Raw genomic sequence first — 15,290 nt, forward strand, 5'->3', positions numbered from 1 at the left:
TTTGTGGAGCATTATATGGGGCAAATGTCTGTATGGAGCATCTTATGGGGACATAATCAGCATTTGTGCAGCATTATATGGGGCATCTTTTAATATGGAGCATCTTATGGGCCCATCATAAACTGTATGGAGCATTATATGGGGCTCCTAATTCAATATGGATATTCAAAAACACTTAACCTACTGATGTCTCAATTAATTTTACTTTTATTGGTATCTATTTTTATTTTTGAAATGTACCAGTAGCTGCAGCATTTTCCACCCTAGGCTTATACTCGAGTCATTAAGTTTTCCCAGTTATTTGTGGCAAAATTAGGGGTCTCGGCTTATACTCGGGTCGGCTTATACTCGAGTATATACTGTATTTATATATGTATATACAGCTCTGGCAAAAATTAAGAGACCACCACATCAAAGCCCTGTCATGGGCAGCCCAATCTCCAGACCTGAACCCCATTAAAAACCTCTGAAATGTAATCAAGAGGATGATTAATATTCACAAGCCATCAAACAAAGAAGAACTGCTTACATTTTTGCACCAGAAGCAGTGTGAAAGACTGGTGGAAAGCATGCCAAGACGCATGAAAGCTGTGACTAAAAATCATGGTTATTCCACAAAATATTGATTTCTGAACTCTTCCTGAGTTAAAACATTAGTATTGTTGTTTCTAAATGATTATGAACTTGTTTTCTTTGCATTATTTAAGGTCTGAAAGCACTGTGGTTTTTTTATTTTTTTTATTTTGACCATTTCTCCTTTTCAAGAAAAAAAATACAAAATTTATTGCTTGGAACTTCGGAGACATGTTGTCAGAGGTTTATAGAATAAAAGAAAAATTTACATTTTACTCCAAAATATACCTCTGAAGAGAAAAATCAGACAAACTGAACATTTTGCGGCGGTCTCTTAATTTTTGCCAGAGCAGTATGTATGTATGTATAATGTCAATACAGTATATGTGTGTGTATATATCCATTCAAATGAATGTGTCTTATAACTAAACGTTTTGTTTCTGCTCCTCAAATGGACTAGAAAGATTGAAATACAAAGAGGAATGTGAACAAAGCCTTACTGGGAAAGCCGATATATAACCACAGGGACTATAATTTCAGTGCCCGGTGGAGTTACCGCTCAGCTTTCACAGAGATTGAGCAGTATATCAGCTGTACATATGTAAAAGATGCGCGGAGCGGGATGACGCACTGTATCATTGCCTAATAGCGTAGATTTGCTGCTCTGCTGCTGACAATCACTGTGTGAGCTGCTATGGTAGACATACAGCAAAGTCTATTAAAATAATCATTTTTGTTACCATTGCTACATATGGCAGTAGACCGTGATATTGTATGAACTTTTGCCTTTGGCCTACACCATCCTACATTTGCCTGTAGGTCAATGGTGCCACCACTCCTTCAGCTTTATTGTTGTCATATTCTGCCTCCTCCATATTTGCACAAGGTGTTCCTCGTGACTCAGCTCCGTACATGTGAGTGACATGTTCACGCTATGACGTTGGTTCAGACCTCTGCACTGCACCTTGCGGCACATCAGAATTCTCTCGCCATCTGGCCAAGTCATATACTTCTGCTACGCAGTGAAGAAAATAGTCGAGGTTCTGCTTCTCTGCATCCTTGCTCCACGTGATCCACAAACTACCTGTTGCCACCGTTTATTAATGTGATGACACCTTTGACAATTGTTATGTTTTCTGCAGGACATGTTTATCTGGATACCTTTACTCACAGCTCATGCACTTACTAGTCTACAACATGAACACACTATCCCAGTAGATGGGAGAAGCACAGTGTTTGGCACAAATACGCGACTCTGGAGGTAGGTTCTTCTTCATGGATAAAGGAGGACATCCTTGTGCTTTGATCCAACATGGAAAACATGACATCTTTATAAGTTATGGAGCAAGCCGCTCATACACCCACCCACCCTCTCCACGATGGGTGTTAGGACTGGTTTCTTCTCCTTTAGGTCGCCGGAAAACAATGCGGTCATGTAGACGGTTAGTCTGTCCTTGCCAGAACTCAATCACAGAAGGACGTACGATGTAACCTCCCCTATAAAAAACAAAACAAAATAGAGGCCAATCTTGGCATAGAAACCCGTTTACCGATCCTGGCATCACCAGGGCTACTTTCTGGCACTCACCATTCGGGTGGTCTGGGCACCTCTTTGTCTTTGTACTCTTCTTCCAGTTCGGCGTTCTTCTTACGCAAATACTGTTAATAAGATATAACCATCAGAAGGCTATTCTAATAATTGTGTTTATCTGTTCCCAAATGGATTTTTGGTATTTCCATCTTAATCTGCTGTTGGGAAATTTAGATGTCCATTTGTCATCAATTTTGATCCCTTTCCCCCAATATTGTCTGCAATACACTTCCTACCCTACAGAAAAGGGTAGAATGTTAGCCATTTCCCTTGAATCCAGTACAATTCAATAGGGTATGATTAAGGACTATTAAAAGGAATCTGTCACCAGGTTTTTGATAGCCCATAGGAAAGCAGCATGAGGTAGGGGCAGAGACTCTGATTCCAGCGATGTATCACTTACTGGGCTGCTTGCTGCAGATCTCATGAAATTTCTGCTGCAGATCTAGCAGTTCTCTGAATGCTGAGCTCTGTATAACCCTGCCCACACCACTGATTGACAGCTTTCTGTGTACACTGTGCATAGGCAGAAAGCTGCCAATCAATGGTGAGGACACAGTTATACAGACCTCATGAATATGGAAGACTAGGTGACAGCAAGTTTACTAATGATAATCTTGTGCTGATAAAACAGTAATTTTACCAAAACTACACTAAGCAGCCCAGTAGGTGACACATCACTGGAATCAGGGTCTCTGTCTCTACATTATACTGCTCTCAGATTAGAGGGCAAAAACCTGGTGACAGAGTCTCTATAAATCACAACAGGAACATCAATGCAGAATGTTTTACTTTTTTTCATTTGCAATCTTAATTTTGAGATGAATCACACCTTGAACATTCCTTTGAAACACACCGGATGCACTTGACATAGCTTTCCCTGTGCAGTTTTTTTTTCAATTTTCCTAAATAGGTTATTGTTATGAGAAAGTGCAGGCTACATAAAAAAAAAATGTATAAAAAAAATCTGTCCAGCACAAAAGTCAATGGAAGATGTGGTTGTATAACCATTATCGACTTTTGACCCGATACCAAGTGACTGTGACCACAGAGCTCACATACAATTATGTCACTGGCGGAATCTTTATATAAGGTGTACTGTGGGCTCTAGTTTTCTCATTCTCTGTAGGTTGCCATCCTTAGTTTAACACTTTTTGACAGTGATGGTGATCAATTAGTGGAACAGGCTGCCACGTGAGGTGGTGAGTTCTCCTTCAATGGAAGTCTTCAGACATCTATCTGAGATGGTTTAGTGAATCCTGCATTGAGCAGGGGGTTGGACATGATGACCCTGGAGGTCCCTTCCAACTCTAACAGTCTATGATCAAATATGTCCAGGACTGCTTCAAATACAGAATCGGAGCTGAACAACCCTTTGAGACTCGCTACCAGTCCATTGGAAAATAATGGGAATGTGTGACCCCCCCGCAGCCCTACCCAGTCCGTGATCACAGTCAGTTTGAGGATACTTCAGCTAGTCTGACATCTACGTATGTGACAGCCATGACACATGTAAACTTTAAAGTGTGTAGGTTGGCGGATCTTAGTGATAGACAAGAAGGTGGCTGCAGATCGTTCCTGGGAGCCAGTATAAGACATTGCAGGTACAAGTGGATAATTATAGAAGTGTGTTGACAGATATGACAAATCCTGAAGGAATGCGTCAGTGTCTGCCAGAAATAAGAACAATAGCATGGGAAGAATTATTCGCTTGATAGACCGGTAGGAAAATTCTCCCATGTCACAAGGGAAGGCGTGCCCATGCCAAGCTGCAGCTAGCTGTGGTGTGCCAGGTAAACAGGTGGCGCTGCCAGCAGCACATGCAATCTCTCTCAGGCCACACTCACCTCTCGGTCCGGAATAACTTGGCTCTGTTTGCTCACCGCAGCACCAATCTGACTGCTTTTTGGACGGGAGTGGAAATAAGTCTCAGATTCTTGGTCTGAAAGTCTCTCCACTGGACCCTCTACCCGCACCTGCGTGAGACAAGCCCCCATTACTAAGCTTAGGCAGCAGCAAAAGAAATCTAAGCAGCAATGAACACAAATACATAAACCATTTAATAAGTGTACCAACAGTTTCACAAAACATTTGTTATGTCTTAGTGACATGGCAGAAGTTCAGATTGGTGAAGGTCTGGGTGCCAGGATTCCCATCAATCCTTAAAGGTGTTGTCCACCACTGGGCAGTATCTCCTTAGCTACACATAAATGAAAAATAAATATATGTATGTGTGTATATATATATATATATATATATATATATATATATATATATATATATATATATATATATATATATATATATACATATATACATATACATATAGTATATCTCTCAGACTGGCATCATTATGTCCTCCTGTGCCATCATTTCATATCACCGATGTGACATTTATTAATATTTATTGGGCTTACTTACAGTATATAGCGCTATCATATAACACAGACATTATCATCACTGTCCCCATTGGGGCTCATAATCTAGATTCCCTATCAGTATGTATTTGGAGTGTTGGAGGGGGTCAGAGAACCTGGAGGAAACCCACCCAAACACGGGGAGAACATACAAACTCCTTGCAGATGTTGTCCTTGGTGGGATTTAAAGCCAGGACCCCAGTGCTGCAAGGCTGCTGTGCTAACCACTGAGCCACCGTGCCGCCCACTATTTATGTCTCAAGACTGGTGGGGCACACCGTGGAGATTGGAGGATTTGCAGTTTTTTTGGTGTCACTCTAACCTAAAAGTAAAACGTGGCAGACACATGGACGGCAGACATGTAACTTTCCATCTTCTTTCATGAATATTTATTACTAGTCTCATGGAGAGGAAGCATGGAGCTGAACAGGTTAACAGCACCGCTGCCATGGAAATCTTGTTAACCCCATGATGACAATCAGCAGAGAGCTGCATGAATCACTGGGAGAGGTTTGCTGTGATAAGAACAGCCTTTCCAGTTTCTGTGTTGTTCTCTGTGCCATTGTTTTCTCGCTGAGACTCAGACACTTAAATAACAGGGAGCAGAAGCCACAAGGAGACTGGGCAAGTTCCTGAGCAATGAATCTCGTGCACGTGGTAGCGTTTTGGCCGAGTGTTGGTACTGTTATCCCAGGTTTAATACTTTACCAAAACAAAACTCCCTCTGTGATCAATCAGCAAGGTCATACATTGCTTTATTGGATTAGATAGATCCACAAATGAAAGAGTAGCTGCTTGAATAAACTATGTCCAGAAGGAACTGAGCCAGTCCACCAGGACTTCCCTAAAATTGCAACATATCTAAATATGTGCTTCATAAGGGTATGTGCACAAGTAGATGGAACCTCGGCGGATTTTGAGAAATCCGCAGGTAAAAAGCGCTGCGTTTTACCTGCCGATTTACCGCGGATTTTATGCGGTTTTTGTGCGGATTCCTATTATGGAGCAGGTATAAACTGCTATGGAATCCGCACAAAGAATGAACATGCTGCAGAATAAACAACACTATGTTTCTGTGCCTTTTTTCTGCAGCATGTGCACTGCGGATTTTGTTTTCCATAGGTTTACATGGTGCTGTAAACTCAAGGAAAACTGCTGAGATCCCGTGCCAGTGCTGGATCCCGGGAGCCACCTATAGCACCACATGTGAATGCACCGCACTTACTATTCAGGAGCAGTCTCAAATAGCTTGGTACATAGAGAGTCCGAGCCTTCCTCCGGAGGTATATGCCCCAACAAAGACCTCCCATAAAGTAGGCCACAGTACAAACATACAGAACAACATGCCATCCACTGGGTCATAATACAATAAGCAGCCCGCCGTGTATTTGTTTGTTGTGGCCCCCTATATATGAAGACATAGTCAGCTGCCCATTCCTGAACAGCTGGAAAAGCAGATTGCTGACACATACCAGCCTGACATAGCCCAAACAGGACGCTTTCCTTTGGCCTCCAACGACAAGGGCTTTTCCAGGTGTATACAGTAAGCGTAGGGTGCAGACACAGTGTGCAATGACCGTAAGCCTAGATCTATTATACGGCCAAATAAACTATTTAAAGGGAACCTGTCACCCCCCCCCCGGGGTTTTTAACTAAGAGAGACACCTTGTGCAGCACTGATGCTGCATTCTGTGCAGGTGGCTCTTTTTTTGGGGGTCCCTTCCAACGCTGCAATATTACTTTTTATAATTTGCCCGCCATACCTTTAGTCTGTCCGGGGGACATGTCTTCCCCCCCCCCCCCCCCCCCCGGACACAAACGCCTCCCAGCCATCACTCGGGTCCCCCGGGCGCTGCCTCCTCTGCCTTCATTAACGTCCCCGGTGCCTGCGCTGTAAGTTCCCATCATGTGATGGGAGTCAAAGGGCAGCGCAAACTGCGCATGGCCGAAAAAGGAACTTACAGCGCAAGCGCCAAGGATGTTAATGAAGGTACGGGAGGCGGCTGTGTCCGGGGGGAAAAAGACATGCCCACGAACAGACTAAAGGTATGGTGGGCAAATTATAAAAAGTAATATTGCAGCGTTGGAAGGGACCCCCAAAAAAGGGCCACCTTCACAGAATGCAGCATTAATGCTGCACAAGGTGGCACTTTTAGTTAAAAACACCGGGGGGTGACAGGCTCCCATTAAAAGGGTTATTTACATCTTCTTATATAGGAGCGGTTGCAACGTGCTTGTAAAAACTAGCAACTTTGCAATTAAAACTCCATTTCATTTTCAAGAACCGAGACAATTTTTCTTGTTCATAGCTCGGAGTCGTTACCTAAAGGCCTGACTGCCGATGTTGTCTAGCAGTGGTGGCCGAACATGCGCGTTGCTTACAAGCTCTATACAATAGGGCTTGTAAGCGCTGCTCTGAAGCAGGCTGGATCACTGAAGGATGCCGTTAGCTACGATGATGGCCAGCGGATAGGGCTACTTTGCTACTCCGATGCAGCACATACAAAACTGCCCCATATATGATCAAAACTTAGTGAACATGTATGCCCTTAAAACAAGATTTTATTACAAATTTTATATAAAAAACACCACACCCAGTGTTTTTGGCAAAAAATCTGCCTAAAAAGTACAAAAAAAGACCAAGGTCTAGCACATACCCTACAATAACCTTTCCTGTCCCCTGCCTGGCTGTGGAGGTTGGCACCCTGATAACGATTTTTTGGCGCCCCCACTCAACGTAGGCTATCCCTCACTGCCCTAGCCCACCCTATTATGCAGGTGAGAAAACAATAGGGCACAGGAAAGGTTATTGTAGGGTATGTGCTAGACCTTGGTCTTTTTTTGTACTTTTTAGGCAGATTTTTTGCCAAAAACACTGGGTGTGGTGTTTTTTATATAAAATTTGTAATAAAATCTTGTTTTAAGGGGATACATGTTCACTAAGTTTTGATTATAAATTCCCAGAATGTAATTTGTTCTAATACTAACCCATATATGATCATCATGAGTAGACCCTTCAACACTGGTCCAAACTGTCAATGAAACATGAGATCCTGGGTGGGAGGTTGGGGATCAGTGTTCTCCTGAAAAGACGTCGTGGGACAAACGCTTTATATAAAACCAATATTTATTAAGGAGTGTAAAAGTTAGTAATTATTGCACTAAAGTTTTTTTTATCTTCGTTTCACTTTAAAGAGAACCTGACAGCTGATACATGCTGCTTGTGGATTGGGCAGAATGCATCAGCTACCGGCTGCATGATTTTTGAAAAATATACTTTCAAAGCCCCTGGGGGACTAGATGGACAGGAGGATCTCCCGCCACCTGCTGCCAGCGACTAACAGGACTTTACCTATACTCACATAAAGGAAGAGGCCTGTTACCCCAGGACCCCGTGTGGGGAGAAACCACTGGGGACCAGATTATCCGACTAGTCTTCCGTGGGGCTCAGTCCCCGGCTGGCATTTAAAGTGTGTTCTTCTCTGAGACACAGCAGCCCGCAGAGTCAAACATACCTGGCTGGCATCATACAGCATATGTCTGATACCTACAGCCAGTGTCTGATATGTGCAGCCAGTGTCTGATACATACAGGTGCTTCTCACAAAATTAGAATATCATCAAAAAGTTAATTTATTTCAGTTCTTCAATACAAAAAGTGAAACTCATATTATATAGAGTCATTACAAACAGAGTGATCTATTTCAAGTGTTTATTTCTGTTAATGTTGATGATCATGGCTTTCAGCCAATGAAAACCCAAAAGTCATTATCTCAGTAAATTAGAATACCGTATATACTCGAGTATAAGCTGAGATTTTCAGCCCATTTTTTTAGGCTAAAAGTGCCCCTCTTGGCTCATACTCGAGTCATTGTCCCAGTGGGTCGGCAGGGGAGCGGCAGGAGTGGCAGCTGTCACATCATACTAATCTGCTCCCAGCGCAGTCTCTGCTTCTCCGATGGTCTCTGGCGCCCACAGCTCTTCCTGTGTTCAGTGGTCACGTGCTACCGCTCATTAAAGTAATGAATATGGACGCGTCTCCACTCCCATAGGCGTGGAGCGCATATAGATTACTGTAATGAGCGGTACCATGTGACCGCTGAACACAGGAACAAGCTGAGACCATCGGAGAAGCAGAGACCGCGTCAGGAGGGGGCGAGTATGACGGGGGAGGGTGAGCCATGTGATATTCACCTGTCTCCGTTCCACCGCCAGGCTCTGTCTGTCGCGTCCTCTGGCTGTGACGTTCAGGTCAGAGGGTGCGATGACGTGTTTAGTATGCGCCCTCTGCCTGAACAGTCACTGCAGAGAGCCGGAAGACACAGCGGCGCGCGGCAGTGGAATGGGGACAGGTGAATATCGCAAGTGCCGGGGGCCTGTGCCAGCGGCGACTCCCGCACCTGGCCCCCATAGCGCGCCGGTGTCCCCGTCTGCTCAGGACACCGGCACCTCTTCCCCAGCGACGAGAGGTGAGTATGTCATTTTTTTTTTTTTTTATCGCAGCAGCAGCAGCATATAGGGCACATTATTCTATGGAGCATCTTATGGGGCCATCATTAACCTTTTGTGCAGCATTATATGGGGCATATTTTAATATGGCGCATCTTATGGGGCCCATCATGAACTGTATGGAGCATTATATGGGGCTCCTGATTCAATATGGATATTCAAAAACACTTAACCTACTGATGTCTCAATCAATTTTACTTTTATTGATATCAATTTTTATTTTTGAAATTTAGCAGTAGCTGCTGCATTTTCTACTCTAGCCTTATACTCGAGTCAATAAGTTTTCCCAGTTTTTTGTGACAAAATTAGGGGTCTCGGCTTATACTCGGGTCGGCTTATACTCGAGTATATATGGTACTTTAGAACACCAGCTTGAAAAATTATTTTAAAATCCGAAATGTTGGCCTACTGAAATGTATGTTCAGTAAATGCACTCAATACTTGGTCAGGGTTCCTTCTGCATCAATTACTGCATCAATGCGGCATGGAATGGAGGCGATCAGCCTGTGGCACTGCTGAGGTGTTATGGAAGCCCAGGTTGCTTTGATAGCATACTTCAGCTCATCTGCATTGTTGGATCTGGTGTCTCTCATCTTCCTCTTGACAATACCCCATAGATTCCCTATGGGATTAAGGTCAGGCGAGTTTGCTGGCCAAATAAGCACAGTGATACTTTTGTTTTTAAACCAGGTATTGGTACTTTTGGCAGTGTGGCCAGGTGCCAAGTCCTGCTGGAGAATGAAATTTCTATCTCCAAAAAGCTTGTCGGCAGAGGGAAGCAAGAAGTGCTCTAAAATTTCCGAGTAGATGACTGCGCTGATTTTGGTCTTGATAAAACACAGTCGACCTACATCAGCAGACGACATGGCTCCCCAAACCATCACTGATTGTGGAAACTTCACACTAGACCTCAAGCAGCTTGGATTGTGTGCCTCTCCACTCTTCCTCCAGACTCTGGGACCTTGATTTCCAAATAAAATGCTAAATTTACTTTAATTTGAAAACAACACCTTGGACCACTGAGCAACAGTCCAGTTCTGTTTCTCCTTGGCCCAGGTAAGATGGTTCTGGCGTTGTCTATTGGTCATAAGTGGCTTGACACAAGGAATGCGACACTTGTAGCCCATGTCCTGTATACGTCTGTGTGTGGTGGCTCTTGAAGCAATGACTCCAGCAGCAGTCCACTCCTTGTGAATCTCCCCCAAATTTTTGAACAGCCTTTTCTTAACAATCCTTTCAAAGCTGCGGTTAACCCGGTTGCTTGTGCACCTTTTTCTATCACACTTTTCCCTACCATTCAACTTTCCATTAATATGCTTGGATGGAGCACTCTGTGAACAATAATTTAGCAATGACTTTGTGTGGCTTACTCTCCTTGTGGAGTGTGTCAACAACTGCCTTCTGGACATCTGTCAAGTCAGCAGTCTTCCCCATGATTGTGGAGCCTACTAAAACGGACTAAGGGACCTTTTTAAACGCTTAAGAAGCCTTTGCAGGTGGTTTTTGTTATTCTAATTTACTGAGATAATGAATTATGGGTTTTCATTGGCTGTAAGCCATAATCATCAACATTAACAGAAATAAACACTTGAAATAGATCACTCTGTTTGTAGTGACTGTATACGAGTTTCAGTTTTTGTATTGAAGAACTGAAGTAAATTAACTTTTTGATGATATTCTAATTTTGTGAGAAGCACCTGTATAGCCAGCGTCTGATACATGCAGCCAGTGTCTGATAAACGCAGCCAGCGTCTGATACAGTGAAGGAAATAAGTATGTGAACAGTCTATAATTGTAAGGGTAGGTTAATTTTAACATTGAGACATAGAATATCAATAACAAAATCCAGAAAATCACATTGCATAAATTACATAAATTTATTTGAATTTTGCAGTAAGAAATAAGTATTTGCTCCCCTACCAACCATTAAGAGTTTTGGCTCCTACAAACCAGTTACACGCTCCTAATCAACTCGTTACCTGCATTAAAGAAAGCTGTCTTAAAGACTCCTGGTATATTTGGATCCTTCAAACGGAACCTGAAAACCCTTTTCTTCAAAAAAAAGCTTACAACCTGTAATGTCCACACGGCCACCTCACCACCATCGGAGCTACTGCAATCCCTCACCTACTGTCTCTTTCCCCATAATCCTGTAGAATGTAAGCCCGCAAGGGCAGGGTCCTCTTCCCTCTGTACCAGTCTGTCATTGTTAGTTTTGTTTACTGTAAGTGATATTTCTATGTTGATGTAACCCCATCTAATGTACAGCATCATGGAATTAATGGCGCTATATAAATAAATAATAATAATACCACATTACGCCACAAAGGCTTAAAATCCTGCAGTGCCCGCAAGGTCCCCCTGCTCAAGAAGGCACACGTGCAGGCCTGTCTGAAGTTTGCCAATGAACATCTGGATGATTCTGTGAGTGATTGGGAGAAGGTGCTGTGGTCAGATGAGACAAAAATTGATCTCTCTGGCATTAAGTCAACTCACCGTGTTTGGAGGAAGAGAAATGCTGCCTATGACCCAAAGAACACCGTCCCCACTGTCAAGCATGGAGGTGGAAACGTTATGTTTTGGGGGTGTTTCTCTGCTAAGGGCACAGGAATACTTCACCGCATCAATGGGAGAATGGATGGAGCCATGTACCATAAAATCATGAGTGACAACCTCCTTCCCTCCGCCAGGACATTAAGAATGGGTTGTGGCTGGGTCTTCCAGCAAGACAATGACCCAAAACATACAGCCAAGGCAACAAAGGAGTGGCTCAAAAAGAAGCATATTAAGGTCATGGAGTGGCCTAGCCAGTCTCCAGACCTTAATCCCCTAGAAAACTTATGGAGGGAGTTGAAGCTCTGAGTTGCCAAGCACCAGCCTCAAAATCTTAGTGATTTAGAGATGATCTGAAAAGAAGAGTGGACCAAAATTCTTTTCCTGACATGTGCGCAAACTTCATCATCAACTACAAAAAACGTCTGACTGCTGTGCTTGCCAACAAGGGTTTTGCCATCAAGTATTAAGTCCTGTTTGCCAGAGGAATCAAATACTTATTTCTCACTGCAAAATGCAAATAAATGTATTTAATTTATGCAATGTGATTTTCTGGATTTTATTTTTGATATTCTATCTCTCAATATTAAAAATAACCTACCCTTAAAATTATAGAAAGTTCACGTCTTTGTCAGTGGGCAAACTTACAAAATCAGCAAGGGATCAAATAATGATTTCCTTCACTGTACATACAGCCAGTGGATTGGGCAGTATTTATCAGCTGTCAGGTTCCCTTTAAAGTGAAACACTGTTAAAAATTGTTAAAAGTGCAATTATTACCTAGTAAGACTGCGTTTCAGTGCTTTGCCCACAGATTCCAGGAAAAGTCCTAAAAAAAATTAATTTCACTGTTTAAATTTATATTTATTTGTGAGCTCCAACAACTGAGTGCTCTGAATCTGTCCATAAGAGAAGGCCATAAATCACTGCTCATCCTGAGCTTCCTGGTTTATGACTAGACTGTCAGAACTGCTGCGATACACAGGCAGAGCAATATGAGAGGTCCTAAGCAGTATGTAATGTACTGGTTGATTACAACTGATAGACACAAGACCAAAGAGACACAGGGATCTTATATTTCCAAGCTTTTTCCATTTTACATAAAACATATTTTTCCACCTTTCTGAGAAAGCCCCATCTTTCCAATCTGACATTTGTAACTTTGTGTGGTAATACCTCTGGAATGTTTTTACCGACCCCAGTGATTTTTTTTCATTACACTTTGTACTATATGGCAGTGGAAAATTGAGGTATCGGTACTTAAAATTTGCATTACTTGTGAAAATATTTGAACTTTCCAACATTTTTAAAACATTTGGAGAACTACACACAAAGTACCTCTATTTTGTATGCTACACCCTCAAAAAAATAAGGTGTTGCTTTATCCCCACATTTCTCAAGTACTTTGTACATATAGGGGCATGGCTTCCCTTTTTGGAGTGTGCATCTTGTCTATATAGCTTTCCATGGGCAGGTGCAAAATGGTCAGGTCGGGGTCCTGCTCTGTCCCCGTCTCTTGAGGCCTGCTGTGAAATACTACAGATAGGACCATCCTGATTGGGTACACCTTGTCGTGGTTGGTGGGCTTTTATGCTTTTTATGATCAAAATTGTGTCAACCAAATGCTCTATATAATTTACATTTATTACTTATTATTTAGTGACTTACTGCTTGGTATTTGCTCATGGTTCCAAAACAGCAAAAATCAAAAAGTGTCCCTACATTGGAAACTATACCCCTCAAGGAATGAATCAATTTTACAAACTACATTCCTCAACAAATTAATCTAGGGGCATAATGAGTTATCAGGGAACGATAGAATTCAGCTCACCCACACGCACTGTTTGAAGATCCGGAGCAAAGGAAGCGTCCGTGCTTAGATGTGAATGATTGCAAAGAAATCAAAATCCAGCTCCCCAAAAATCCCAAAACTCTTCATTATTGGTGTGAATAGAAAACACTCCAGTCGGTGAATTAAAATGCCATGGTGGAAGATAAAACAAATACGGTAGTTTCACCTGAAGATAGTTGTTTTATCTTCCACCATGGCATTTTAATTCACCGACTGGAGTGTTTTCGATTCACACCAATAATGAAGAGTTTTGGGATTTTTGTAAAGCTGGATTTTTCTTTCTTTGCATAATGAGTTATGCTTGGGGTCTTACTGCTGTATTAATTTATAATATGGTGGAATGTGTAAGGCTAGTTTCACATTTGCGCTTAAAAACGCAGCGTTTTTAACGCAAACGCATGTGGTGAAAAAACGCATGTAAACGCGTGCAAACGCGGCGTTTTTTAGACGCATGCGTTTTTGCATGCAGAAAAAAAACCGCGGCGTTTTGCCTCGTTTACATGCGTTTTTTCCTGGGTTTGCATTTTTGAAACGCATGCTGAGAAGTGTGTGACAGCTGCCAATCATCAAAATCATCTAGAAAACCCAATATAAATAGAAAAAGCTATATTTACATCAGCGCGATATATGTGAAAAGCCGGTAATTCAATTGCCGGCTTTTCATTTCTCCTTCCTAAAAACCCGACATGATATGAGACATGGTTTACATACAGTAAACCATGTCATATCCCCCTTTTTTTTGCATATTCCACACTAGTAATGTTAGTAGTGTGTATGTGCAAAATTTCGGCGCTGTAGCTATTAAATTTAAGGGTTAAATCGCGGAAAAAATTGGCGTGGGCTCCCGCGCAATTTTCTCCGCCAGAGTGGTAAAGCCAGTGACTGAGGGCAGATATTAATAGCCTAGAGAGGGTCCATGGTTATTGGCCCCCCCTGGCTAAAAACATCTGCCCCCAGCCACCCCAGAAAAGGCACATCTGGAAGATGACCTATAGTTACCTTCAGTCGCGGTGATGCGCCCTCTGCTGGATGTCCTCATGAACTGGAGCCTGGGAACTTTTTTCCACGCTTGACGTCATATGAGGACATCCAGCAGAGGGCGCATCACCGCGACTGAAGGTAACTATAGGTCATTGACCTACATTACCTTCATTCCCCCGGGGTTTACAGTCACCAGCACAGCTGCATTATAGCAGAGCTCCTGCCTGTAAAATATTTTAACCCCTTCAGATGGATTTACATCGTGGGACGTCACAGATCTACGGAAGGTATGTATATTGTTGGTTTATTATTTTTAATTTGTTACAGAACGATGGTCTTCAGGTGGATTGAGAGAGCAATAAAATATTACAACAACCTGTGTGTTTATTTCATTAAAATACTTTGCAATATTGTGTGTGTGTTTTTTTAACCACTTCATACAATTGGATTAATAATGGATGTGTCATAATTGACGCCTCTCCATTATTAATCTGGCTTAATGTCACCTTACAATAGCAAGGTGACATTAACCCTTCATTACCCCATATCCCACCACTACATGGGAGTGGGAAGAGAGTGGCCAAGTGCCAGAATAGGCGCATCTTCCAGATGTGCCTTTTCTGGGGTGGCTGGGGGCAGATGTTTTTAGCCGGAGGGGGGGGCAATAACCATGGACCCTCTCTAGGCTATTAATATCTGCCCTCAGTCACTGGCTTTACCACTCTGGCGGAGAAAATTGCGCGGGAGCCCACGCCAATTTTTTCCGCGATTTAACCCTTAAAATTAATAGCTACAGCGCCAAAATTTTGCACATA

The 15,290-nt window shown here is 42.6% G+C and overlaps 1 protein-coding gene across 2 annotated transcripts in view; it reads right to left on the reverse strand.

Annotated features, from left to right (window-relative positions):
• Nucleotides 1-1,654: 1,654 nt before the first annotated feature.
• PNPO (pyridoxamine 5'-phosphate oxidase) overlaps nt 1,655-15,290 on the reverse strand; it is a 68,486-nt gene continuing 54,850 nt past the window's right edge. For both annotated transcript variants that reach the window (XM_077252256.1, XM_077252257.1), the window contains exons 5-7: nt 4,012-4,140; nt 2,162-2,232; nt 1,655-2,070 (exon numbers count right to left, since the gene is read on the reverse strand). In XM_077252256.1, the coding sequence (XP_077108371.1) occupies nt 1,911-2,070; nt 2,162-2,232; nt 4,012-4,140 (360 nt within the window). In that variant the 3' untranslated portion in view covers nt 1,655-1,910. The remainder of the gene's footprint in view (nt 2,071-2,161; nt 2,233-4,011; nt 4,141-15,290) is intronic.

This window comes from Ranitomeya variabilis, chromosome 4 (genome assembly GCF_051348905.1).
Source record: "Ranitomeya variabilis isolate aRanVar5 chromosome 4, aRanVar5.hap1, whole genome shotgun sequence".
Taxonomy (NCBI): Eukaryota; Metazoa; Chordata; class Amphibia; order Anura; family Dendrobatidae; genus Ranitomeya; species Ranitomeya variabilis.